At 37.4% G+C, this 26665-nt stretch overlaps 1 protein-coding gene across 12 annotated transcripts in view; it reads left to right on the top strand.

Moving 5' to 3' along the window:
• CNTN6 (contactin 6) overlaps nt 1-26665 on the top strand; it is a 229013-nt gene that overhangs the window by 131172 nt on the left and 71176 nt on the right. For 9 of the 12 annotated variants that reach the window (XR_004595209.3, XM_034440534.3, XM_060684313.2 and 6 more), the window contains one exon: nt 4373-4478. Coding sequence is in view for 11 of the 12 variants with exons in the window: in XM_034440534.3 (XP_034296425.2) it covers nt 4373-4478 (106 nt within the window). In the remaining variant the exon portion in view is untranslated. The remainder of the gene's footprint in view (nt 1-4372; nt 4479-26665) is intronic. The other 3 variants (XM_034440535.3, XM_034440538.3, XM_034440539.3) reach the window with 1 other exon arrangement.

Below are 26665 nucleotides of genomic sequence, written 5' to 3'. Positions count from 1 at the left end.
GTCTTGACTCTCTACTAACCCTTATCCTCCCACCCCAGGCTCTTCCTCTCCTTCTCCTACATCTTTAAGTCTTTGCCTCATATCTGATTTTTGTTGATAAAATGAAGGAATTGAGGAATGTGTAAAGGAGGATATTGTCACCCCTTTAAATTAGACTAGACAAGAAGCCCAAACCATGAGTATTAAACCTACCATTACTGTAAGGCTAAAGTAACAAAATCTTTCAAGTCTGAAAGCACTTTGCTCCTCTCTCTGCACTTACTTTTACTTTCTAGAAAACCAGACATGGGCCCCTCTGAGATGCTTTCCATGCCCTCTTTTCCTCTGTGAGCTGAGATACCTTTTGTATGATAGTTGTCAAGGTTGCAGTTCTTCCTCCTGTCTCCCAAGGTCATTCTCACATCCCATTACAGATATCTGTATGGTAGATGAATACACTTCACAACTGACTTCAGATTGTATGGTGCCATTTGTTCTTCGGAATAAATTTGTAAGTCTCTTGGGAGAAGATGCCAAAAATCCTTCATTAAAGAGTTAGACTATGAAGTGATCCAATTTAATGAAAGTTTGACTGGATCACTCCATTGATTGATTGATTGATTGATTGATTAAATTTATATGCTGCCCCTCTCTGGAGACTCCGGAGACTCAGGGCGGATTTCCCTGTTTCAAAAAATATAAGCGATGCAGCTACATGACTCTGCCTTACCTTGCTTGCTTCCCCTCTTCTGATGATCTGATGTCTCCTCCAGTGATTTCCATAGCCTCCAATAATTCCAAGAAGATATGCAGAACCTTCCTCCACCTGTTAGAACTACTGGTCAAGGCTTCAAGTTTTGTCAAACGACTACTGAAGTAAACCCCTTTGCTTTGATAAGGAATATTGTGTTGCCTCTGTGATGCAATGTGCCTCATCAAGGGGAATGCCAACTCAGATTTATTAAACTGCTAGTCCCTATCTTGAGGTAAAAATGTTGTTGTTGTTGTCTTCACTACTGCTATTGCAATCCAATAACCAATAAAAAGAATAGGTTCTCTGGATAGTTCACAGTTGATCAAAACAGTAAAACAGTGGAAATACATATCTGATAGTATAGGATAAGAGAGGGAGATACAGTAGTGGGCAAAATTGTGGAAACCTTTTGGGAAAAGTATATTTTCTAAAACTAGCTAATACCACTTTTTTTTTTGGAGTAGTACCATAAAATTATATATCAATAGAAAGATAATTTAATCAAGAATGTAATGCAATAACTTTTATGAAGGATTTCCTATTACAATAGCAGTTACAAATTATCAGCATAGAAAAAATGAGATATACGAAAATGATCACCATACTTATTTGAGTAACCTTTAGCATGAATTATGGCCTTACAACGTCTTCCCACAGAATGAACCAAGTCTTTTAGTTCTGCAGATGTTATAATGTGAAACCAAGATTGAATGATTGCTTCTATTAACTGGGTTTTATTGGTGGGTCACTTCTGTCTAACAAGTTTCTTTAGTTGGCTCCATAGATTTTCAATTGGGTTAAGGTGTGGGATATTCCCAGGCCATTCCAGCAGTGGAATATGATTATTTTGAACCTCCCCCCCCAAAAAAGTGGTGTTATTAGCCATCAAACCTCAAAAATTTTGGCCACTACTGTATAGAAAGAAACAGAGACAAAAACAGATAATTTAGAGAAAAGAGATAATTTACCATAAGGGGCACTTAAAATCGAAACTATATTCTCCCTCTCTCCCTCCCTCGCTCACTCTCTTTCTCTCATCTCTCTATCCATCTACTTCAGGTGAAGAGCAAAGCCTTAGTTTAGATGGAAGGATCAAGATTAGTACCATGCTTATCTTATAGGGAGGGCATTCCAAAGGGAGAGACTTGAGAACTAAAAGTTCTGCGCTCTCATAAGTCCCCATCTAATGTTACTTGGAGATGATATCCAGAGTGTCTAGGGAAGTCCAATTGTTAGAAGCCATTGGGATATTTCTGTAGATATGGCTCCAAGACATCAGTTTAAACTACTGCATCCCTGAATGGCTAACAGTCAATGCCACCAACAAAAGACTAGGGTGATTTAACTATACCCTAGATAGCAGCCTGGAAACACTCTGCTCTCGTGTTTAAGCTTTCATTCCACATAAAAGCATGACTTTAAAAAGCCACATAACCAAATTCATTGCAATGAAAAAGAACAGACTAAATGAAATCTTAATTCTTATATTAACTGCATTCTTTCAAGAATCTTCAAATTTAGATGTAACAAGCATTTGTTGTTCAAATGTAAGATGCATCAAACTAGATCTAATCCAGTTTAGGCACTGAAGCGAGTAGCCTCCTTTCGGGGGGTGGGGGTGGAAAAATCCCTTTTTTAATTAAATGTTCACAATCGAAAATGCATCGTTCAAAAATTCATTAACAAATGAGATTGCTTCCTCCAAGTCATGGATCTAACTAGAGTACACTAAATGCTCCAATGAAATAGCGACAAAGATTCAGAGCATGTCATACTCATACCAGAAAAATAAAATAACAGCGAGTTTGGGATGATTGCTATATCCAGAATGAGATATGTAAGTGAGGAATAATGTGGGATCCTTTAAATTAGACATTATATTGTTATAGGGATAATATTCATATAGCATCTCCAGCCTCAATATTCATTTACTTGCTTTCCTCCAATAGATATTTGTTTAGGTAATAGCAGATGTCTGTAACACTTGCTCCCTAGTGGCCAAATCATTTATGTAAGTAGCGAGTCATCAGTACAATCCCTACACTTACTTATTCCACAGTGCCTTTTACCACTCACCCCCTATGTAGGGGTCTCTCTCTCCCCCTCATTAGGCCACTGCACGGCCCATAGACTTCATATCTTCTGTATGAAGATATGAACTTGTCTTTTTTGGCAGCCAGATTTCGTATGTTGTTCTTATGTAATGTAATAAAAAAAGGCAGTGCAAATAAAACAGTTGTGTTTTCAGCAGCATTAACAAGAAAATTATCATCTCTTTCATTGGGAAGAATAGGTGTATCTTTAACATCAGACAGGAGACTTGGGACTATGGATATACCACTTACTTAGAGGAAAGAGAAACGTTTGGGATATGTAGTCCTGACTATATGTTTCTTTTTGGTGCTTTGGCCAGAACAATGAAGAAATTCCTATTTGCATGCTTTCATTAGCCCCTTTTATGATGACAACCCATTTTTCTATGAAATGTCTTAGTCCACTCTTGGATTGGGTTTTGGAAATCAATTGTAAAATTCATTATAAAGGTGATAAACACTGGATTGGGCAATCAATTTGTAAATTTAATTTAACGTAAGCTATTGTACTTCATGAAAACTCATTTGCTAATAGATGGGGGACAGGTAATAAATTTATTTTACAGCGAGGAGGAGGAAATAAATTTATTAGTAGAATTATGAACCGAATGGATGCTAGGAAGAAATCTAATTATTTTAAAGGTCTATACCTGCTTTGATGAATAACTGTACATCATTTAATTAGTTAAAATTGACATTAAGTATATTTGACTTGGTTGTGTCCCATTTTGGGAATGGCTTTGTCCTAATGGCACCCATTTCAATACAGTGTCCCTGACAGTTGCTTAACATTCTAATAATCATAAATAAATTTGTTTCATCCTTAATAGACTATGTACTGTACCTCTGACTATATCAGCTTGAATTCATACTACAAATCAGCTTTCTCCTAATTCCTAACCCAGGGATGTCAAACTTGCATCGTCACAGCATCATCACATGATGTATCGCAACTTTTTCCCCCTTCACTAAAATGGGCATGGGTGTGGCCAACGCATTGCGCATCTGGCCCGCGGGCTGTGAGTTTGACAGCCCTGTCCTAACCATTTGCTCTCCAAATATGTTTCTATACCAGGCTTATTGTTTCACTTCACTTCCTGTAAATACCAATTGGTATATTTAACTCTGACTTCTTTCAAAATTAAGACAGAAAAGCACTCAGCAGGGTATTTTTTATTGAGTGTTTTTTTCTATTCTGATTGATTGGCAAGAGTTTAAGACTCAATTTATTTAGCTATATATAATATTTTATGAATTGGAACAGAATGCATTGTGTGTTCTGGTAATTGCCAAGGCTTGACCTCATTTGATAATCCGGATCAAGAGGTCAAGGGGAGCTCACCACTGAGAGTGGATTTGTGGGATTCATATTAGTCATTGTACTAAAGATGAAGTTCTCCATAGTGGCTCATTCTTGGTTTCACTGGAAGATACTTGTTAGTTTCCATGGGAACAAATTAGTCCACAGGTTGTTGTTGTTTTTTATGCTGCTATTTTGTAGTAGTAGGTTTGAAGCACAACTCAACTAAGCTATTTTGGTATTCAGCAGGTGTGATGGGGGAATATGAGCCAAAAATTGAAGTGCGTTTTCCAGAGACTATACGGGCAGCAAAAGGCACATCCGTTCGGCTGGAATGTTTTGCCCTTGGAAAGTAAGGATTTTCATCTTTTCTTTATTTGGGGAGGAGGAGTTATAAAGTAAAGGTATTGCTCAAACACTTGACTAAATAGCACATTGGATTTGGCTGCTGATACAAGATCACAAAAAGTGTTTTATTTAAGGTTTTCGTATGATTTGACCTTATCAAAGTTGAGTGTAAAAAGTAAAAAAAAAAAAAAAGGTGAATGAACTCCTCATTCATTTATTCATTTCACATTTTAATACAAACTTCCCAAATTGACAGTTATCAAACTGATATGCAAACTAAAATGCAATTGACTTTCACAGATTCAACGTCCTCCCCCACCTCCACATCCCACTCCAAATAACAATGTATTGTATTATGGGATTCAATGGGCCTGTATTATACTTGTATTGTTAAAAACTATAAAGTATTACACAATATCCCCAGATGCTTCAAAAATGCATTAGGGAAAGTTCACGACCATTATTATAGAAGTTATATTGCAGTAAAAAAAAAAAAAACACATACTAATGTTCTGTAAATATTTCAAAAAAAAGTAGTGCAAATAACATGAAGCAATCTACCATATTTTTTGGAGTATAAGACGCACCTTCCCCCCCCCAAAAGGCTGAAAATTTGGGTGCATCTTATACTCCGAATATAGCTTTTTTTGAAGCTTTTTTTTCAGCCCTAACGAGGTGCTAACAAGGCACTAGCAAGCGATCTTTCCAGCTTTGCCTGCTCCCTCGACTCTCTGCTGTGCTTTAACAAGGCACTAGTGAAGTGATCGCCATGCTTTGCTCCAACTCTCAGTTGTTCTTTAGAAGCTTTTTTTTTAGCCCTAACTAGGTGCTAGCCGAGTGAAGCAATCTCCCCCCCCCCTTTGCCTGCTTTTCTCATTGCTGCTTCTCTCAGCTATGCCTTAGAAGCTGTTTTTTATCCCAAGGCAGGGGATTAAAAAACCAGCAAACTAATGTGCTGAAGGTGGCCAGACTAAGGATGCTAGCCAGATGAGTACCTGGTAGGCAGATTCCCCCCCCCCTATTTTCCTCCCCAAAAATTAGTTGCATCTTATACTCTGGTGAGTCTTATACTCCGAAAAATATGGTAGTTTACACTTTGCTTATCTCTTTAGTTGCTTTCAGGCTGTATATTTCAAATTAAATTCCAAACAAGTATTTTTATTTAAGGATTGACTAAACTGATATGTTTTCTGATAACCAAGCCTAATGAATGTAAGCATACATACCTTCGCACATACTTCCTAACTATAAGAGGTATTTCAATAACTCAATAGCACTGGCAATAGCACTGAAATTTATATACCATTTCACAGTGTTTTACAGCCCTCTCTAAGTGGTTAACAGAGTCAGTATATTGCTCCCAACAATCTGGGTCTCCATTTTACCAACCTCGGAAGGATGGAAGGCTGATTCAACCTTGAGCCAATCAGGATTGAACTTCTGGCAGTCAGCAGAATTAGCCTGTTGTACTGCATTCTAACCATTGTGCCACCATGACTATACAATCATTTGCATTTTTCAGACTTCAGTTTATGTAAAGCTGATTATTTTTTTCCCCACTTAATTATGTGTAAAACATATTTTTATATATGAGTGCATAGACTTCTTTGAAAGGATTTATTCCACGTAAGTGTAACACATATGATTCATCAGATAAAAATATTAAAATTCCTCATCATATACTTGCTTTTAAACAGTGTATGTTTTACTTAATAACAAATGACAAAATCCTGTTGGTATCAAAGAGATACCAAAGTTGACATGTCTCTGTTTCTATGGCAGGTGGGCTATAGGTTCTGTAATTTTCTACAGAGGGAGTAACTATTAGGGGTCCTTGGTGCTCTCTGAGCTGATTGCTTTCTTGCAGTCGTTTCATTACCCAGACTAGGTAACATCATTAGTGCTAGTAAGGAGTGGGATTTGCTCTCAGTTTATGTTCCAGTGGTTTGCCCTGCGTGTTCATTGATTGGGCTCTTTACGGTTGGCTTGCTTGGCAGTTCCTTGATTGAGCTATTGTTTATTGGGTTGTTAGTCTGATATTAATCTTGGAGTAAATCTATATTCATCTGGGTGCTAATTGCTGGTGGGGAGGTGTTTTGGGTTTTTTATTCACTTTTTTGGTACCCCACTAACGGCAATCATCAGCCAGATGAGCATAGATTAACTCCAAGATTAAATCAGACCAACACTCAAGTAAACAATATCCCAGGCTAGGAATTGCCAAACAAGCTTATAGTAAACAGTCCAACCAAAGAACTTCTAAGGCAGTGGTGAAATCTATTTTTTTTTACTACCGGTTCTGTGGTCATGGTTTGGTGGGTGTGGTGTGGCTTGGTGGGCGTGGCTTGGTGGGTGTCGCAGGGAAGGATACTGCAAAATTTCCATTCCTACCCTACTCCAGGGGAAGGATACTGCAAAATCCCCATTCCTTCCCCACTCCTGGGAGAAGGATATTGCAAAATCTCCATTCCCACCCCACTCTGGGGCCAGCCAGAGGTGGTATTTGCCGGTTCTCCGAACTGCTCAAAATTTCTGCTACCGGTTCTCCAGAACCTGTCAGAACCTGCTGGATTTCACTCCTGTTCTAAGGCCACCCCAGGGCAAGCCACTAGGCTGAGAGCAAATTGTACTCCTTACAAGCACTGATGATGTTTGAGTAATGTAATATCTACAAGAAAACAACCAAGCTCAGAGCGTATTAAGGACTCCTGATTTCAACCATGAGCTACAAATATTATAATATTTATTAGTAACTATTAAATAAGTATGTTTATACTTGATGTCATTATAAGCATAACTAATTTGCCCAGCTTTTCTATAGTAAGTCCTCAGTGCTGACATCCAGTATATACAGCTTTGAACATAACTTCCCAGTTTTCCTCTAATCTACCCATTTAAAAGAAAAATGGACTCAGTGTCTTTGTTTTCTTCCTTCTAGGGAGACAGAGCATTTTCTATTTCCTTTTATTTCCCAATCATTATTTAACAGGTACTGACAATATGGTTAGATTGATGCCAGCAATACCTTAAACATAGACAGCCATCTCTGGCACTGAAAAATACCTCTCAATTCTATATTGGACTTATAGAACACCCCCAATAACAGCATGTAATGAAAAAGAGAGCTCACTGAAGAAAACTAAGATATCTTACCAAAATTCTCCTTAAAAGTTCTTCTTAAAACTGTGACCAGTGCCAACAATGTAGGTTCACCAACTAAACTGATTCTCTAATGAAATAAAGAGCTGCAGATTAGCTAGTGACTAGGTTTCTATAGTTCCATAAAGCCCCTATCTTCTTCCAATGAGAAGTTGCTAGTCAGTTAATAGTTGCCTATTCTCAGAATGGTAAGAAATGACAGAAACAGGTTTACTGAGACAGCCAATAAATCAAGGCTTCCGCCCCAAACTTAGGCAAAAAGCCCAAGGCCTCTCGTAGAATAGTTGCTGGAGCAGCTATACTATGCTTTACTTTTCAATGCTTTTTTTTTTGTCTAATTCATTGGTTTTCTGGTTTGTTTTTTATTTGTTTGTGTGCTGGTTATTGATTGCTAGCTTTTGTATGTAATTAGAACTCTTATATCAGTGTTTTTTAAAATTCTACAACAATTCACTTGGTTCCCTTTTATTAAAATTAAAACCCATTATTCATTGTAACTCTGGTGTTAGAACTGTTCTAGCACCACACATCGTAAAACTGCCTAAGGCTGGTCATTTTGTTTAAAGGAAAAACTGGATAGATTTGTTTAAAGGCTTAGTCCTGGAGAATGGACTTTTCCTGTAAGCTGATTACTCCAAAATGTAAGATAAGTAAATGAGTACCTCTCTTTAAAAAAAATTAAATTATTAAGTTATAGGATATTATAAAATACAAAAGTAAATAGAAGAGCAGTGATGTGGGAGGGGGAAGGGGGAAGAGGTGAGGAAAGATGGGGGGGGAAAAAGAAGCATTGACTTCCAACTCTCTCTGTTACAGTTAAATAAGGCATTAACATCAAATCACAGCTTTTTGCTTTTCCATAATAGTATGAACAAGTCATTTCTATAAAGATCTGTCAATCTAATCTGTAAAAACCCAAAGTCAGAGTTTCCTTCTTTTCCACATCAACCACAAAGTTCAGAAGCGGTTTCCATGTGGAAACAAAAGTACTTATGTTCTTTTCTTTAATCAAAGTTGTCAGTTTTGCCATTTCAGCCAACTCCATCAACTTCTGCAACCATTCGTCCATGCTAGGAATCAAAGTGTCCTTCCATTTTTGTTCATACAATAGTCTTGCTGCTGTCAACTTATATAATAACAAAGTTCCATTTTTTTTCTCCAGTTCTCTTTCCATTAGACCCAAAAGGAAAAGTTCTGGTTTCATTTTTATCTCCATTTTCAGAATTTTCTGTATTAAAATATAAATCATACTGCAATTTTTTTTTGCTTTATCACATGTTCACCATAGATGATAAAAAGCCCCTTCTTTATTTTTACACTTCTAACATTTATTTGACATGCGTTTATACATCTTAGATAACTTATCTGGTGTCGAATACCAATGATACATCATCTTATAGTAATTTTTTTTTAGATTATAATTTAATGTAAATTTTAAACCCTTCATCCACATAGTTTCCCATTCTTCAGGCATCACATTATATCCAAAATTCCTTGCCCACTGAATCATGTTCATTTTCCAAGTTCAATTTCAATAACATTTTATACTGTAAATCTTAAATGAGTATCTCTCAAGTCAAATACAAGTGGCAAGAGGAGAACCCAAAGGAAGAAAAAAGAAGTTTATAGTTAGGCCAATAGATAAAAGTGACTTTTATCTTTAAGCCATGGTGGCACAATGGTTAGAGTGCAGTACTGCAAGCTACTTCTGCTGACTGCCGGCTGCCTGCAATTTAGCAGTTCAAATCTCACCAGGCTCAAGGTTGACTCAGCCTTCCATCCTTCCAAGGTTGGTAAAATGAGGATCCAAATTGTTGGAGGCAATATGCTGACTCTGTAAACTGCTTAGAGAGGGCTGTAAAGCACTGTGAAATGGTATATAAGTCTAAGTGCTATTGCTAGTGCTGTTCTTTTTACAATTGGAGTCTGAATTCTGTTATTTTTCATCTTACATGCTAGAATGATGGTTAACAGGTTGCAACTTCCTTCAGATCCTTTTGGGTATTTGAGGAATGTGATCGACTCATCCTTCAGTCTTCTCAAAACTAAATATATACAGCTACTTCAGTTTCTCTTTACAGTTCTTCTCATCATCCTTGGTGCCTTGACATAAAACCCACATAGAACTACTCTTGTGATATAGTAATTGGACTTTTTTGATTCAAGTTTGAACTGAATTTTCTCATCTTGTAGTCACATCACACTTCTATTTTTGAGGGGGAGAAAGATTCCAATTAATCCTTCACTTCTTCTGGTCCATATTAGACTTTGAAACGAGCTGCCCGATATGAAACTCCTTCTCTGAGCATTTCCATCTTTGTTTTATCCATTTTTTTGTGCCCACATGTTCTCTTTTACAAGGAGTCCCACTTATTCCTGTCTGATCTGCAACCAGCAGCCTCTAACTGCTACTTTCCTCATACCTTACTTTTTTTTTTTTTTGCCTTCTTAACTGCCTCCACCTGAAAGAGAATACTAAGCATGCCACCAGCTGATGTTTCTTTTGGATTTGCTGTCACATTAACACCACAATCCTTACATGAAAGACTTACTGTTTACATTAGAATATATTTATGTGAGATTGTGTGTGTCCTTGGCCAAAGCAGTCAAACTGAAAATATAAAAAACTGACCTACTTAATTATTATACTCTTTTAGAATGAAATTATTCTCTTATGTCAAGGTTTTGTGTTAAAAAACATCAGAACAGCTCTCTGATTTCTTCATTGTCTCATCTGTTTAACTAGGCATGATCTTAATTATCTGAGCTGTAAACTTAATTTTATCAAGAAGTATTCCGTAAAGACTAAATGATATACTGTAAGACTGAGAGATGGTCTGCCCATGCCTTCATCTCAAGAAAGATGAAGTTTGTTTTCTTATGGGTGATTCTTGTGTTGTTTCAGTCAAACTGAAATTGATGCCAAGTTTGTCTCAACTTGTCACTTTGAAGAAAATGTTTTTCTTCTTCGCTTTTAATTTGGGGACTTATGAATCCAAACGCCTGCTGTCTGTTTTTGCAGAATATAGATACAAGTACCAACTCTAGCCCCTGTGCTTTGATGCTTTCAGACAAACTAAGTCAAGCTTTATCTTCACAAAGATATGCATCTTTGTGCACCGAGCTCACTTATTTATGGCAAATACAAGAAAATCTTGGCTTTAAGTTCAACACATCTGAAAAGGCGTTGTCTCTTCTAACACAGCACAAATGTGCATCTGTCGCTTGGTTGGTGTTGCTGTGCAATGAGCAACTGCAGGATATATCTTTTAATAAAGGTAAAAGGTAGCAGATGCAATATACTTTCTAATATGAGATAATGAGCCTACTACAGTTACATCCATAATGCTATTCAACATCCAACTCTATCCAAGCTCCAAATAAAAATGGAAAACTAGAGGCAGTGGATGACTTGTGTTGTGCCATTTCAGAGGTTCAACAGAATGAATAACAGCATCACTATCTCAGCTGTATGAAGTTTTCTGTATTGCTCAAATTGTCAGGCCTGGAAGCCATCTTTACATTGAATCTTCAGGCCTGCTATTTTTAGTGCTGTGGGAAACTGAGAGGGGAGATTGTAGGGAGTTGGAGAGATATCTAGCCATAATAACATTCTTTTCTCTGAGAGTCAAGGACATCCTGCCCTGCACCTGGAGTGGTGTGACTGGGAGACATCTCCAGTTGGGACTCTGCTTTGATTGGACCATGTGATGGACATGTGGGTGCAGGGGGAAGGGACATGGACTTTAATTTGGGTGGGGAAAACCTGGAAGCTTGCAGATTTGGGGTTTCCCAGAGGTGCCAATATGACATCTCTAATAAAATGGAACTTTGAGGAACTTCTAGCCTCAGAGTCTTCCTTCATTAGGGGTATTACTTGGAACCCTGACGCAAATATTATCAGAAAGAAGATCTGCTTGTATATGACAGGACAACTGATTGCAATTCATCTATGTTGACAGAATAGATATCTTATTTCTGCTTTAGGACAATTCTGCAATCATTAAAAATGATTACTGACCAGACCAAACATTGGAGAGTAAAAAATGCATTCCTCAAGCCATCTAACTACCAGTGTACTAGCTAGGCTGAGTAAAAAGAAAAGAAAAAGGAAAGGAACACAATCACAAACCACAAAAAAAAGGAGAGCCCAATTATCATGTCTGGAAATGCTGAACTGATGAAATGATGCCATTTGTTTCATGGTTAGAATAAATACTGTGTTTTGTTCCAACCTCAGAACAAAACTCTTGAAATGCAAATCTATTGTTTCACATTTTGACCATCCAGAATAGCTGTTTCTAGATCAAAATATTTCACAGTCCAAAAATCTTGCATATCATGAGTCATAACATAATACAGTGTTCTCTGGGAAATCATCTGAAGACCATTTCCAATGCCAACAGGTGGCTTCCCATAATATGGGAGTTGCCCAACCAAGGTTCCCAAAGAGACCTGAAGGCCACGTGGAAACCTTTTCAAAATTTTTCATAAAGGGGAAAAATTAAATTATATTCAATCAACTTTATCTTTTGAGCTAACTGTGCCCAGTTCTTTTCATGGCACATCAAAGCAAACACACTTTTTCCTGGATTCGTCCAACCTTTAGGTACTTTGTCACTGGAAAAGATGCAGTTGCTTTAAAACAGATTGCAGAGGGATTCTGCTTTATGCCCTCACATCCATTGGATATTGGAGCCACATTACTCCTTGGCTCATCTTTATAGGAACTGACAGCTACAGAGTCCTCATTTGTTTCTTCATTAAAAGTACCTATAGTCCACCCTGGTCATTATAACATCAACAAAAGTAAAGCAGAAACCTAATAATAAATAAGTAAAGTAGAACAATGTCACAATAATATATACATATACACAAACTGTATGTCAACTCTGAAGTGAACCTGGCAGAACCATATTTTCTTGCTTCATAGTTGCTACGAACTTTGAAAGGGGAAAGGGAGGGGGGAAGTAGATAGACCAGCTACCAGTCAAAACAAAAAGTTTTCTTGTGGGTACCAAGGTCATCCCAACAGGTGTCAAGTGAAGGAGGAGAGGAGTGACCAAGCAGCCTCCCAGCTACTGTCTTTATTAAAGAGCAAGTTCACCTGATCACAGAAATATTGCTAGAGGCACAACTTTGTGAATAAAACTGGTCTGAATTTTCTGGAAAATTTAATATGCTGGAGTAATGGGTGCCTGGTGGTGTTGTTTTTTTCTTTACACATTCTTTTAGTCAGAAGATTTTAGGTACATTGAACTAAACATTATTGCATTATAATGTACAGCTTGGGCTAACATGAGGGTACAGATAGTCAAACAGATAAGCACAATGAGAATTTGAGTAGTATATAGATAGAAGACCAGTACTTTGAATTTGGTCTGGAACCATATTGGCAAATAATGCAGTGATTTTAATATAGGTGTCTTTCTGTTTGTAGGACTGTCCAGTCATAATCTTGCTGCTTCATTTAGTACCATCTGCAGTTTCTGGGTTGTCTCCCTTTAGAGCATTTTGTGGTGCTCCAATCAAGTAATACTGAAAAATTCAGATTTATTTTTACAAGGTTACATTCAAAAAAGTATTCACAATATTATTTTTTGCATTCCTTGTTAGATTATGAATATAATTGGAAGTTTAAATTAAAGATTATTTTTTGATTATATTATTGAACAATAAACTGAAGTGAGTAAATGACCCTTGCTCATTTACATTCGTGAAACTAAGGTCACAAAGTGAGTTCTACCATTAATTCAAATGTTACATTTTTCCATAGAGCTTAAATTATCTGATCAAACACTGACTCCTCTGTTAAAATGAATAGTATCAAAAGCTCTCATTCGGTATGAATTTTTAATGTGTTCATTTTACAGGAGTCTGTTTTTCTTGTTAAAGTATTTTCATTGCTGAGGTCTGATGGATCATTGCTAAAGAAACACTTTGTAATGAACATAAAGTCCTGGGTTACAGAGGCATTAAAAGCAAACTCTAATTCTAAATATATTCAAAATTAAACCCAATTATATTAATTACATGTTACCACCAAAAAACCAAAAAGGAGTGCATCTATCTTTTACATACCTGGAACCAGGGGTGAAATCCAGCAGGTTCTGACAGGTTCTGGAGAACCAGTAGCAGAAATTTTGAGTAGTTAGGAGAACCAGCAAATACCACCTCTGGCTGGCCCCAGAGTGGGGTGGGAATGGAGATTTTGCAATATCCTTCCCCCAGGAGTGGAGAGGGAATGGGGATTTTGCAGTAGCCTTCCCCTGGAGTGGGTTGGGAATGGAGGTTTTGCAGTATCCTTCCCCTGCCATGCCCACCAAGCCACGCCCACCAAGCCACACCACGCCCACCAAGCCACGCCTACAGAAACGGTAGTAAAAAAAATTGGATATCACCACTGCCTGTAACTCATAGGGCCTGGGCTGGTGTTGTATTCACACTTACTGAAAACCATAATATCTAAAAATTTATATACAGTTTCAGTTTCAGTTAATAGCTCAAAGATGTCTGTTAAAGTAAATTTGATAAAAAGGCATTTTTCTGATGGAAAACAGATTGCAAGAAGTGATTATATAAATTAGAAACATGTCTGAAAATATTTATAAATAGCTTTGCAAACTTTGTTTATGATAATTTATAAACAATGGAATCGAACAGAATTCATAGTTGGTAAAAGAAATGAAATAGAAGAAAATGAAGTTGACAACTTGTCAACTTTCATGAGACTTTTTTTTTAGGTACTGAAAATATCTATGTGATTGTTTTCAAAGACTGTGAAATTCATAGAGTTTACTATAATGAATAAAAAAGCCAAGAGAAAATTTAGAAAAAACAATTATTCACATGTGTACTTAGTAAACTTTTTGTTTATACTATAAATATGATGCCTGTTCAATATTGTGACTAAGTGTAATATAGTTGATAATTGGACAGAAATATTCTCATCTATACTGTAGATAGTTAACATAATTGCTGCTTGACTGATTCCCTTCTTGTCACAGAAAGAAATAGTAGCTGTTTTGTCCTTGGCCAGAAGTTACACAAACAATTTTAGTGTTACTTATTGTCCAGTCTTCACCAATCAAGATGGCATTCACAAATACATGGACGCACATTTACAATTAATCCACTATAATTCTTTCCCCTTTGTAGCCTTTCTATACCTTCTCATTCTACTACAAAGAACTTGATATATCCCCCAGAATCATCTTTAATAGTTGGGGAAAGCAATGAGTGCACAAATGGGAATAAATTCACATGTGTTGCATATCAGTTGTGATGTGACAGACTATAAGGTAAAGTTCAGAATGGCATACTAGAATAAACATAAGTTCAAGCATTAATGTAAACTTTCATAATGTAGTGGGACTATAGATTCAGGTTGAATCATTTCAGCAAATGATTTGCATAGGTGTAGTATTGAATGTTAAAACCAAATTTATCATACTAATTTCCTTAAATAGGAAATATAAATATGGTCAGCAAATTTGGAAATCAGAAATATACAGACTGAATGTCTGTAAACATACATGGTGGCCTAATTGACCTGAGATCCTACTCTGTAGGGTCCCTAGAGCTACCTGTCTTTGTTTGTTTTCTTGCAGATGTTTCTGTTACCCAACAGGTAACATCATTGGTGCTGGAAGGGAGTGGGATTTTCTCTGTGTTTATATACAAATGGCTTATCCTGTCAGCGACAATGGTAGTGTCCTTGTGGTTCCTCGATTAGGCTGTTGTTTATTGTTTACTGAGTGTTTGTTTGAGTTGGTAGTTGCTTGATTGAGGTATTGTAATATTGTATCCACACTGAGGAACAATGCTCTCTTCTATTGGTAACCTATTTAGTAAAATTGATAATCTTCCATTGGGTGGACTCTATGGGACTTTTAGTTCCTAACTTTTGTAGTGTAATTGATAAGATTGCAAAAAACAAAACAAAACAAAACAAATCAATCACAGAACAGCCAAGCGGTTACTACTATTTAACTAAAGGAAAGTTTTTAAATAGACAAGATAGATTGGCAAGGAAAAGGGGGAAAATAAAGAGGGATTTTATTGGGAAATATTGCAGAGGAAATAGTTATAAATATTTGGTCTGGAGAAAGAAAATAAGGAGCAGCTTCATTACCCAGGTTATAAACAACTTGAACTGATGTGTTGGCAGATGAGCCTTGTGAAATATGCCTCTATTTTGAAGATTTTTGTGCCAGTTTTTGCTTGCTCCCAAAGTATCGCAACAGGTGAAAAGAATTTATCAGAGACTAGAAAACAGGTAAATGATTTTTTTTCCCCATAGAACAAATAAGTCCCTTTGATTCTCCCTTTCTCTTCTAAAATGGGCATTTTCTATAAGGGTTATCCTTTTTAGCTTTAAAAAAAAAACATTTGTGCAAGTAACAAGAACATCAATAACCTTCAAACAATAATTCTGAAGAAGGGGATTATCTTTTGACATCAGATGTACAGGAGACATTTGCCCATAGCTAAAAACACAATATCAATTTAAAAGCCTGGGATGCTCTCACAAATGCCATCCATGATCTCTATCAATCTACAACATGTCTATTCCAATTATGTCTTATCTTTGACCCGATCACAAAATATTTCACATTAAGCCCAAGATGATGACAGTCTGAAGAAGAAGTTCCAATTAGAGCCATACTTCTTAACAAAGTATGGATGCCACATTAGAACTGAAAAATAGCAACTGACAGGGAAGGCCTTGGCTGCTCAGAATTCAGTGGCCGAGCACACATTTTGCATTAATAAGTCTCTGTTCCAATCCCTGTTATTTTCAATGAAAGAGGATGGAGTGTTGTTGTTGTTTTTTCCCATTAGAAATGGGGATTTACTGGGTAAATTTTTAATACAGTTGCCTGCAGTCTTTGAATTGGCAAAGTTAAAAAAAACAGGGAATTAGTGTATTTTCAACATTCTACAAACTTTTCATTGACTGCATCACCTGTTATAAAACAACAAGGAATACAGAGGAAAATCTGAGCCCAGTTCTTTCCATACAAGAAAAATATGTCATGTGGCAGCAGTACATTGTTACATACTTTATGCAATACAATTTGCCTTAAAATTTTTAAAAAAAAAAAATGCTGAAAAGTATCTTTGTCTGAATGCTAAGACAGTGATGGCGAAACTTTTGGGCACCGAGTGCCCAAACCGGAACGCACATGTGTGCCATAGCGTTGGAAACCCAAAGACCAGTGCGCGCATGTGTACCAGCCACCTGGTCTTTGGTTTTCCAGCACACATGGTCTTCGCACGTCCCGGAGAGCCAGAAATCTGAAGACCAGGTGGCCAGCTGGTTTTTGGGCTTCTGGCGCTCTGGCGCATGCAAAGACCAGCTGGCCAGCGTGGATGTGCATGCGCATGCTGGAAACCAGAAAAGGTTTGCCATCATGGCCCTAAGAGAACTGTTTCTTGTCAAAATAGATTCTACCATAGAAACATGTATTGTTGAATATGACGTTTTTATGTTTACATTGCTATCCATTTTTCCACAATGTCAAATTTATACAGATAATGCATAGACAACTCAACTGCCAATGTTTTGGGTTGGTTTTTTTTTTTTTTTTTTTTTTTTTTTTTTGCATTTTTTAAAGCAAAGTGTGGAACATTTTGGGCTTCTTTTTAAAATAATTATAATAATTAAAATAAAACTTGATTCCTCTTTTCTACTCCAGCATTCAAGTGGCTATCAAGAGGTAAAGCTAATATTACAATAGTTGAAGCAAAAATAATTAGCGTCTCATCATAAATCATAACCAGCCCTTAACAAATTAAAAAGAGACTCATTATGGTATGTAATTAAAACCTTGGGCTGCACTGAAAAAGGCATAGGCTGGTGAAAATGTCTGCCAAAAATAATGGCTTTTATCAGTGCTGGAAGGAACAGTGAGAGAGAACCGCTGAACTTCAAATATGCACACACACACACACACACACACACACACAAATTATATTTTATTTAGCCCTGTGCATCTTCTACAGCCCCACAGCCACACTTGCATGTAAAGTACACTCAGAAGAATGAGAATAATGTATCCTTAAGTATTGCAGATAAACATATATAGCTTTTCATTTATTAAATTATACTTTGCATCATGACCAGAAATATATTGATACCTGGTCATAGGGTTTTTTTAACCAAAAAAAAAAAAAAAGATGTAATATTCTGGCATAAATGGAACTCTTCTAATCTCAACAGTCCTTCTCTCTCAGCAATAGGCATGCATCAGGCCTTTGAAGAACTTGGAAAACTTCAAGTAGCTTTCAAGTGGAGAAAGGGATAGTCTTAATAATGTCCAGCTGCCTTGCTCCATATGATATAGTAAACACTAGCCATATAAACTGGCTCCTGAAACCAGTTGAAAGCCAAGGGCACGTCAATCTTAAAATCAAAGAGGACACTGTGTTTGTTACATGGCGGCATTTGGCTGGGGATCAAGTTTATTTGAAGGACCACCTCTCCCACATTACATCCACCTATACACCAAGACAGGAAGGCTATGTTACAGGTCACATTGATTAGGATTTGTCATTTTGTGGGACCATAAAAAAGGGCCTTCTTCTTGGTGGCTCCTTCTTTATGGAACATGATTCCTCCTGAGGTACAATTGCCCCTCACCCTGCTGCTTTTCCAAAAGGACTTGAGAACATGGATTTGTCAGCAAGTCTGGGAACCACAAAGGGTGATGGAGCCAATCAAGTGGCTGTTTGATTGTATTGTTGCTGCCACGGGGAATAGGGTGGTGGTTTTTTAAATGAGTTTTATTATAAAGTAGATCTTTAACAAAATTTAAAATTTGTAAGCCATTCAGAATCACCTTTGTGTAGATTAAGTGGCTATATAGAACAGAACATAGAACAATAGGGTTGGAAGGAGGGTCTTGGAAGTCTTCTAGTCCAACCCCAAGCAGAAGACCCTAAACCATTCCAGACAAGTGGCTATCCAGTCTCTTCTTGAAAATCTCCAGTGATGGAGCACCCACAACTTCCGGATGTAAGCCATTTCACTGATTAATTGTTCTCACTGTCAGGAAATTTCTCCCTAGTTGTAGGATGAACCTCTCTTTAATAATCTTCCACCTATTACTTCTTGTCCTGCCCTCAAGTGATTTGGAGAATAGGTCGACCTGTCTTCTCTATGACAGCCCCTCAAACACTGAAAGACTGCTACCATATCACCCTTAGTCCTTTTCTTCGTTAAACTAGACCAGGAGTGTCAAACTCATATTGTCACATCATCATCGCATGATGTACCATGACTTTTTCCCTTTTGCTAAACTGGAGGTGGGCATGGCCAGCACATAACGCATCCAGCCCATGGGCCACAAGTTTGACACCCCTGAACTAGACATACCTAATTCCTTCAATTGTTCATTGTATGGTTACAGCCTCTAGACCAGGGGTGGGTTCTACTTACCTTTACTACCAGTTCACAATGGGATCACGCGCATGCGCAGATCGCTTCCGATGATGTCAGGGTCAGTGGGCGGAGCCTCCCACCGGTTTTTCTACCAGTTCCATAGAATTTATCTGAACTGGGGGCAACCCACCACTACTCTAGACCCCTTATCATTTTTGTTGCTCTTTGCACTCTTTCTAGGGTCTCAACAACTTTATATAAATTTATATACTTTTGTTTAATCAAATAAATTGGTTTAATAAAGCTGTCAATTGAATACATACTTTTGGGGATATCTTCCCAATGAATGAAACAAATGATATCATCACGAAATATTTGCTTCTCAAATTGAAGTATTGAAATGTTAATATCGCATGCCTTTCCACATCATTTGCAGCAATGGAAAACCATAGGCAGAAAACCTCTTTTAAAAGCTATATAAATGTTTCCCATCTTTTAGGTATGGTCAAGCAGATTATTTTCATTTTCTGCAGCATAAGATCTTTCTGTGTAATGACTATTAATATTTCCCAGTTTGGTGGTATAATAAATTAAAATGTGTACTGTTTATATTTTCTGATGTTACCAAGAACTTCAGAACTATTTAACTCCTTGTTCATTCTGGAATATTTTATTGTATAAAGTCCATTGATCTAGACATAACCAAAAAAAATTGATAAAAAGCTATAAAAATGCAAAGAAAGACCAGCCTTCTCCCAAACCAAGCCTTGGTAGTACAGTGGTCTAAAGTACCCTGTTATTAAGACCAGCTGCCTGCAATTACTGCAGGTTCGAATCTCGCCAGGCTCAAGGTTGACTTAGCCTTCCATCCTTTCTAAGGTAGGTAAATTGAGGACCCAGTTGTGGGGGCAATAAACTGACTTTGTATAAATATACAAAAGGATGAAGGCTATTGCTTAGCACATTGTAAGCCGCCCTGAGTCTCCGGAGAAGGGCGGCATATAAATTAAAAAAAAAAAAAAACCCAACATACCCAGCCTTTTTTTTTCTTTTTCTTTTTGTGGTTTTGGCTTGCAATTTATAATTTTCAGCTTTCAGATGTTTTCATTTGCAATAAGCTGCTCAGATGGAATATTGTATCTATTCTATCAGTGCTATCAGTTGGAGGGAAGTTTGCTTGTGTGGTCTTCTCCAAGCTAGTCTGTCTCACCTTTCTTGTTTCTTGCCTGGGGAAAGGATTAGTGTTAGCTTATCTTTAATGCAGCTTCAGTTCTGTTGGTCTCTGGTTCCTTCAGTGGGTCTCATTAAAGGGAGCAAAGCTTCTAGGCTCGCTCTCTCTCTTTTCATTCTTAAGCAGATTTCCAATAAAAAAATGTTACATGAGAATGTGGGTGAATAATATCATTTCTGCAAACTGGATCTAACCAAACCAAGTACAGTCTGGGGTTGTGCAGTAATTTGACGGTCTGAAGGCTGCACCTGATCTTGGTATGTTAGGGGTTACACACAAAAAAGGGATTAAAGATAGGTCCAAAAGGAAAAATAATAATTAATTTATCTAATCATACTTTGTTCTGCCCCAGCTATGGACCCCAAAGAACAGAGCACACACAAAGTTAGTACAAAACTTAAATTTACTAAAATAACTCAGTCTTTTCCAAACAAAGGCTGTTAATAAGCTTCCTTAACAGCCTACAAGAAAACAAAGATAAAGTAATCACAATCTTACTAAGGTTGGCAGAAAGCCCAGAAGCAATTCACAGAGATCCAGACGTGAAGGAGAATGAACTTAAGTTGTTCCCTACAACTTACTTTAGTCAGCATTCCTCCTTAAATAGGCTAAGGGAGTGGCCAATTAGCCTCAAGCCTTACTCACAAGGAGATCTCCTCCTGAGGAGCTATTCTTGCCTTTTGGCAGCTCTGCGCGCCCATTGAGAAGAGTCTCCTCCTCTTCATCCTCTTCACTTAAAGGAGCTTCTGGAGGTTCTGAAGGCCTTGGCTGAATCCCTGCCTCTGGCACCACATCTTCTCCAGCCTCCTCATTGTCTGACTCAGGTGCCAGCTGCACAGGTTGCTGGTGCAACACCACACCAGCCTTCTCACTGTCAGAATCAGCTACAATCCGCACAGGCCGCTGACGGGCCACAACACACTTGATACAATAACAACCCTGTATTTTGCAGTTTCAGTAACAACAGTCTGGAAGAGACCTGTAACCAAGCATAGGGATGACATGGAATGTAGAAGTCAGGCACTCCTGTTTTAGCTTATCAATACACATAGACAGTATATAGAGATACATCTCTCTTCTGCTATTGTTCCAGTGGTGGGTTGCTACAGGTTTGCACCGGATTGGGCGAACTGATAGCGGCGGCGATGGGAGGCTCCGCCAACCTTCCTAGATGCTTCTGCGCATGCGCAGAAGCATTGCACAAGTGTGTGAGCACCCACGAGGGAACCAGTAGTGACGGGTTTTGAAACCCTCCCCTGTATTGTTTCCTCACAAATGGAAGTAAGGATGGAGATTAAGTTAGACCATTCCCTTAATTTTAAATCCTTGTAAACTAACTTCATGGAGAAAATCCATTATTATTATTCTATGTTCTATGATCATGAAAAGCCAAAAACAACCTGATGGCACTTTTTTTTTCTTTTTACGACCCTGTAATCCCTTTTATCAGGGTGGCATTGGAGCAACTGAATGGATCTGAGTATTTACTGGCTGGATGCGCTTCCTGACACCTATGCAGAGTTCACAGTAGATATTTTCTCTCTGTGCCCTGATAGAGAAACATCTGTCACTGCCTAGGTTTGAATTCTCAACCTTCCAAGTGGGAGGTGAGTGTCTTCACCTCTAGGCCACTATACTGCTCCCAATGACACATAATCAATCAAAAAGCTAGTTGCTATCATCAAGTCTTACAGTAAAAAAAATTCCATAAATTAATAATGCATTTTGGGGGGAAATATTTCCTTTGCATTTCCTTCCAATTAGTTTCCTAGTATTCTGAAAGAAAAATGAAAATTCTCTCTTTGTTAACTTCCTTCTTGCCTTGCATCATATTATTTATTTTCTTTTTTTAAAAAAAATTTTTTATTGATTTTTCCAAAACAAAAAAGAGAATGTACAATCCATCTCTGCTTTCGAAGGTACAGTGTAATTACAATATAATAAAACAAAAATTGGGAAAAATAAGGCTTCAATCTTAACTATACATGATACTATACAATATGGCTATAGTAGATGTGCCAGGTCAAAATTCTAAAGTCATGTTTTCGTCTTATTTTTAAGCCAGTGGTACCAGATACCCCATACATCATAATATCTTAAGTTGTCCTCATTTTTTAACTCGCCTGACAGTTTCGCCATTTCTGCGCACTCTAAGATCTTATTTATTAGAGTTTCTTCTGAGGGTATAAGTTTGTTTTTCCACCATTTTGCGAAGGCTAATCTAGCCACAGTTATAATCTGAATTATCAGTTGGGTTTTGTTGTTGTTTAAGCCCTCTTCAGTTATGCCTAGGAGGAAAAGTTCCGGAGCTAGGGCTACCTCCTGTCCTGTTATTTCACAGAGCCAATGTTGGATTTTGGACCAGTACTTTTTAGTCTCAGGGCAGGTCCACCATAGGTGATAAAAGGTGCCGACCGATTTTCCACATTTCCAACATATGGGAGAGAGATTTGGGAACATCTTAGCTAGCCTCGCTGGGGCTAGATACCACCTATGTAGCAATTTATAGTGATTTTCCCTAAATGTTGTGGATTTGGTTATTTTGTAGTTTCTATTCCAAGCTATCTCCCAGTCATTGAAATTTAGTCTATGTCCTAGATTTTTTTCCCAGATGTTCAATTGTCTTTTTGCTATGGACTCTGCCTTATCTTCATCTAATAAAAAGTGATAAATTTTGGTTAACATTTTTTTTTCTGGTCCCCAAATAATTTTGTCAAAGTTTCCATGTTTCGCTGCTATTCCGAATTTATCTCTGTCTTTTTGGAATCTTGAGTTGATCCGAATATAGTTCCACCAATCCACACTAAAGCCCTGATCCCTCAATAGCTCCAGCGATTTAAGTTTCCCTTCTTCATTGAGGATGTCCTTATATGTACCCCATTTATAATCATCTCTCCTGTTTGGAGTCGCCAACGATTCCATAATAGAAAGCCAAATGGGTACCTTAGAATAGATCTTCTGTCTAATTTCGTCCCACGTACGAATGAGGGTCTCCCTGATTTTGTGTTTATGGAAATAGGATTTTTTCTTATTCTTTATATCCCAGAGATGGGAGTGCCATCCTTCTAGGAGGTCATGTCCTTCCAAGATCAGGGTTCTCCTATCCTGTAACTTGATCCACTCCTTGATCCAAATTAATTTTGCGGCCTTTTGATATAGTTCCCAGTCAGGGAGCCCAAAGCCTCCCAAATTCCTTTTCCCTTGGAGTATCTTAAAAGAAATCCTCGATTTCTTACCCTCCCACAAAAAGTTCCTGATGTATTTGTTCAGTTCCAAAAAGAATTTTTTGTCTAGTGATAGCGGAATGTTTTGAAAAAGAAAGAGAATTTTTGGTAAGATGTTCTTTTGATCGCTGCAATTTTACCCATCAGAGACAATTTGAGCTTTTTCCATCTTTCTAGGTCTTGGTGTGTTTTATGTAGAAGGGGAATATAATTATCCTCTTTTAGTGAGGAGAATCTCGCGGTAATCCATATTCCCAGGTATTTTATTTTCCTAACTGTCTGGAGGCCTAATGATTCTTCCAATTCTTCCTTTTGTAGATCTGTCATGTTTTTCACAATCATTTTAGTTTTGTTCTTATTAAGTTTTAGGCCCGCCACTTCTCCATACTCCTGGATTTCCTGCAATAATTTTACACCAGATTCTAATGGGTCTTCCATTATGAGGGCTACGTCGTCCGCGAAAGCTTGGGTTTTAAAGGTTTCGTTCCTAATCTTTAATCCTTTAATCTCTTTGTTGGCTCTTATCTTTCTAAGTAGCACCTCTAGTGCCAAGATATGTAGTAAGGGAGATAAAGGGCATCCCTGCCTCACTCCTTTTTGAATCTGAAACAGCTGGGTTCTATCTCCATTCACTAGTATGTTTGCCCTCTGGTTTTTATATATGTTCTCAATCATCTTCCTAAAGTTGGTACCGAATCCCATTAGATCAATTTGATTTATCATGAAGGTCCAATTCAAGTTATCAAATGCCTTTTGGGCATCAACAAACATTAAAGCCAGCTGTTTTCGGGATGTTGTTCGTAATATTCAAAGGTGTTTAAGACTATCCTCAAGTTGTCTCTGATCTGTCTCCCTGGGAGAAAGCCATTTTGGTCTTTATGAATCCACAGATTTAAAATTTTTTTGAACCTCTCTGCAATTATATTCATGAACAGTTTATAATCTGCGTTCAGCAATGAGATAGGTCTGTAGTTGGATATCTGTTTCGGATCGGCACCTTCTTTCAGTATAAGCGTCAAATACGCTTCCCTCCACGAATCTGGGATTGTGATACCCGCCAGGGCCTCATTTAATATTTCTAACAGCTCTAATTTTAAGGTATCATCAAATTTTTGGTATATTTCCCCGGGGAGACCATCTGGGCCTGGAGTTTTATTCTTCTTTATTTTAGAAAGGGCCGTTTTTAGTTCCTCTATAGTAATCTTTTCATTTAACCTTTCCTTTTCTTCTTCAGAAATTAGCGGTAGTTTAGCTGCCCACAAATACTGTTCTACCTTGCTTGTCGCTATTCCTTCATTTTTGTATAAATCTTCGTAAAACTTTCTTATACTCTCTAATTTATCTTCTTCCTTCGTCAGCAAGTTGCCCTGAGAGTCTTCTAATACTAGTATTTGGTTTTTTTCCTTCTCTTTTTTTAGTTTATACGCCAGCCATCTCCCCGACTTGTTAGCGTTTTCAAAACAATAGTGCTTGGATCTTTTTATTTTCTGTGCCATTTCCTCCTGGTCCAATAAGTTCAATCTATGTCTCGTCATCAACCACTGTTGTTTGGACGCCTCATCTCCCGGGCATTGCTGGAGTTTATCTTCTGCTTGCAATAACTTATTAGTGAGCATTAAAATTATTTATTTTCATCGGGTTTCCTCTCAATCATTTTTTCTCAGCTAAAGAGTCCCAAACTTTTTCTCAGCTAAAGTGTTTCTTACACTTGAGTCGCTATTCTTTTTGTTGTCCTCTTCTGCACTTTTTCCAGATCTATTTTAAGCCTATCAATCAAAATTCTAGTAGATACTTTGGTTACCAATACACTAAATATATACATATATATTATGAGGGCATGACAATGTTAGTCCTTTGATTCATAATCCCTTTCCTAATGATCACTAGAATAGAACTTCTTTATATCTGCTGCACATCTTCATAGAAGTATCCACTATGACCCTTTCCTTGGTTAGTTATAAACAGTCCATACTGAGTTTTCCTCCATTTGTTTAAATTAAATCATTTTTGCAATTTGCTTGACCATAAGCTAGTTTAAAGACATCTTTCTTAAACGCTTCACAATCATTTTTGGTTTTCATCATCCTGGATAATTTGCTATTATCTGCAGACTTGGCCAACTTACTCCTAAATTAAAACAATCAGAGAACATATTAAAAAGGCTAGTTCTAATATAGAATATTGAGGGTCTCTATTTCTTGCTTTTTGTTTTTTTTATTTCCGCTTTGTTTTAGACTTTAGCATTTCATAAAAAGACAGTTCTTCTTACAACACAAATGCTAACTTTGCTGAAGAACCTTTGAAAGGGAACTTTATTAAGGCTCTTAAAGTCCAAATTCAAGAGGCCCATTTGTATACTTAAAAATAATTGCACGAATCAAACACCCAATGTATTTTATAAACATCTAAAATAATTTATTTTAAATTGTTATATTAAAAACTACAGTTGGGAAATTGTGTTCTAGCAGTGCTATTTATGGCTAATTAGTTTCATTCAGAAGTTTTAAGGAAAGATAAATATGCAGCTGGGAATATAATGCAGTTGAGGATTATGGACTTCATTTCAAGCTTTGCAAATCACTGACAATTCTATAACAGTAGATGCAACACATGTTTAAAACCTCCAAAGGAAGGAAAAAAGGAGCCAGTTTGGTCATAGTGGTGAAGGTGCTGGCCTAGAAACCATGAAGCTGTGAATTCTAGTCTCTCCTTAGCCACGAAAACCAGCTGGGTGACTTTGGACCAGTCACTCTTTCTCAGCCCAACTTATCTCACAGGACTGTTGTGGGGAAAAAGAGAAGGATAGAACATAACACAACACAATACAAGGAGAGAATGTGTGCTCTATGGCATGGAAGTGGAATAGTGAGGGTGGAGGACCAAAAGGTAAAAGAAAAGATAGGCAGTTTTATTATGGCCCTGATAGAGAAAGAAAGAGATTTATTAAATTCATATGCTGTCCATCTCACTATCCAGAGTGATTCTGAGTAGTTTACAATAACCAATGGTGGGAAGCTGAGGACTGGCCACTCAGATGGAGGCTGAGAGCCAGAGTCAAGACCTGTCCTGGCCTCCAGTCCTCAGGCAATATCCCTGAAGTCATGCCTTCAGATTCTTTGTGGTCCTGGGCTGTTACTGAATGGAAAAATGTTATGTAATAAGACAATGTTTTAATTGTGGATAAGGCAACT

This window comes from Pantherophis guttatus, chromosome 2, assembly GCF_059756535.1.
Source record: "Pantherophis guttatus breed Tessera chromosome 2, ASM5975653v1, whole genome shotgun sequence".
NCBI classification, from domain to species: domain Eukaryota; kingdom Metazoa; phylum Chordata; class Lepidosauria; order Squamata; family Colubridae; genus Pantherophis; species Pantherophis guttatus.
Note: the sequence above shows the minus strand (reverse complement) of the source record. Positions and strands in the feature narration are given on the sequence as shown.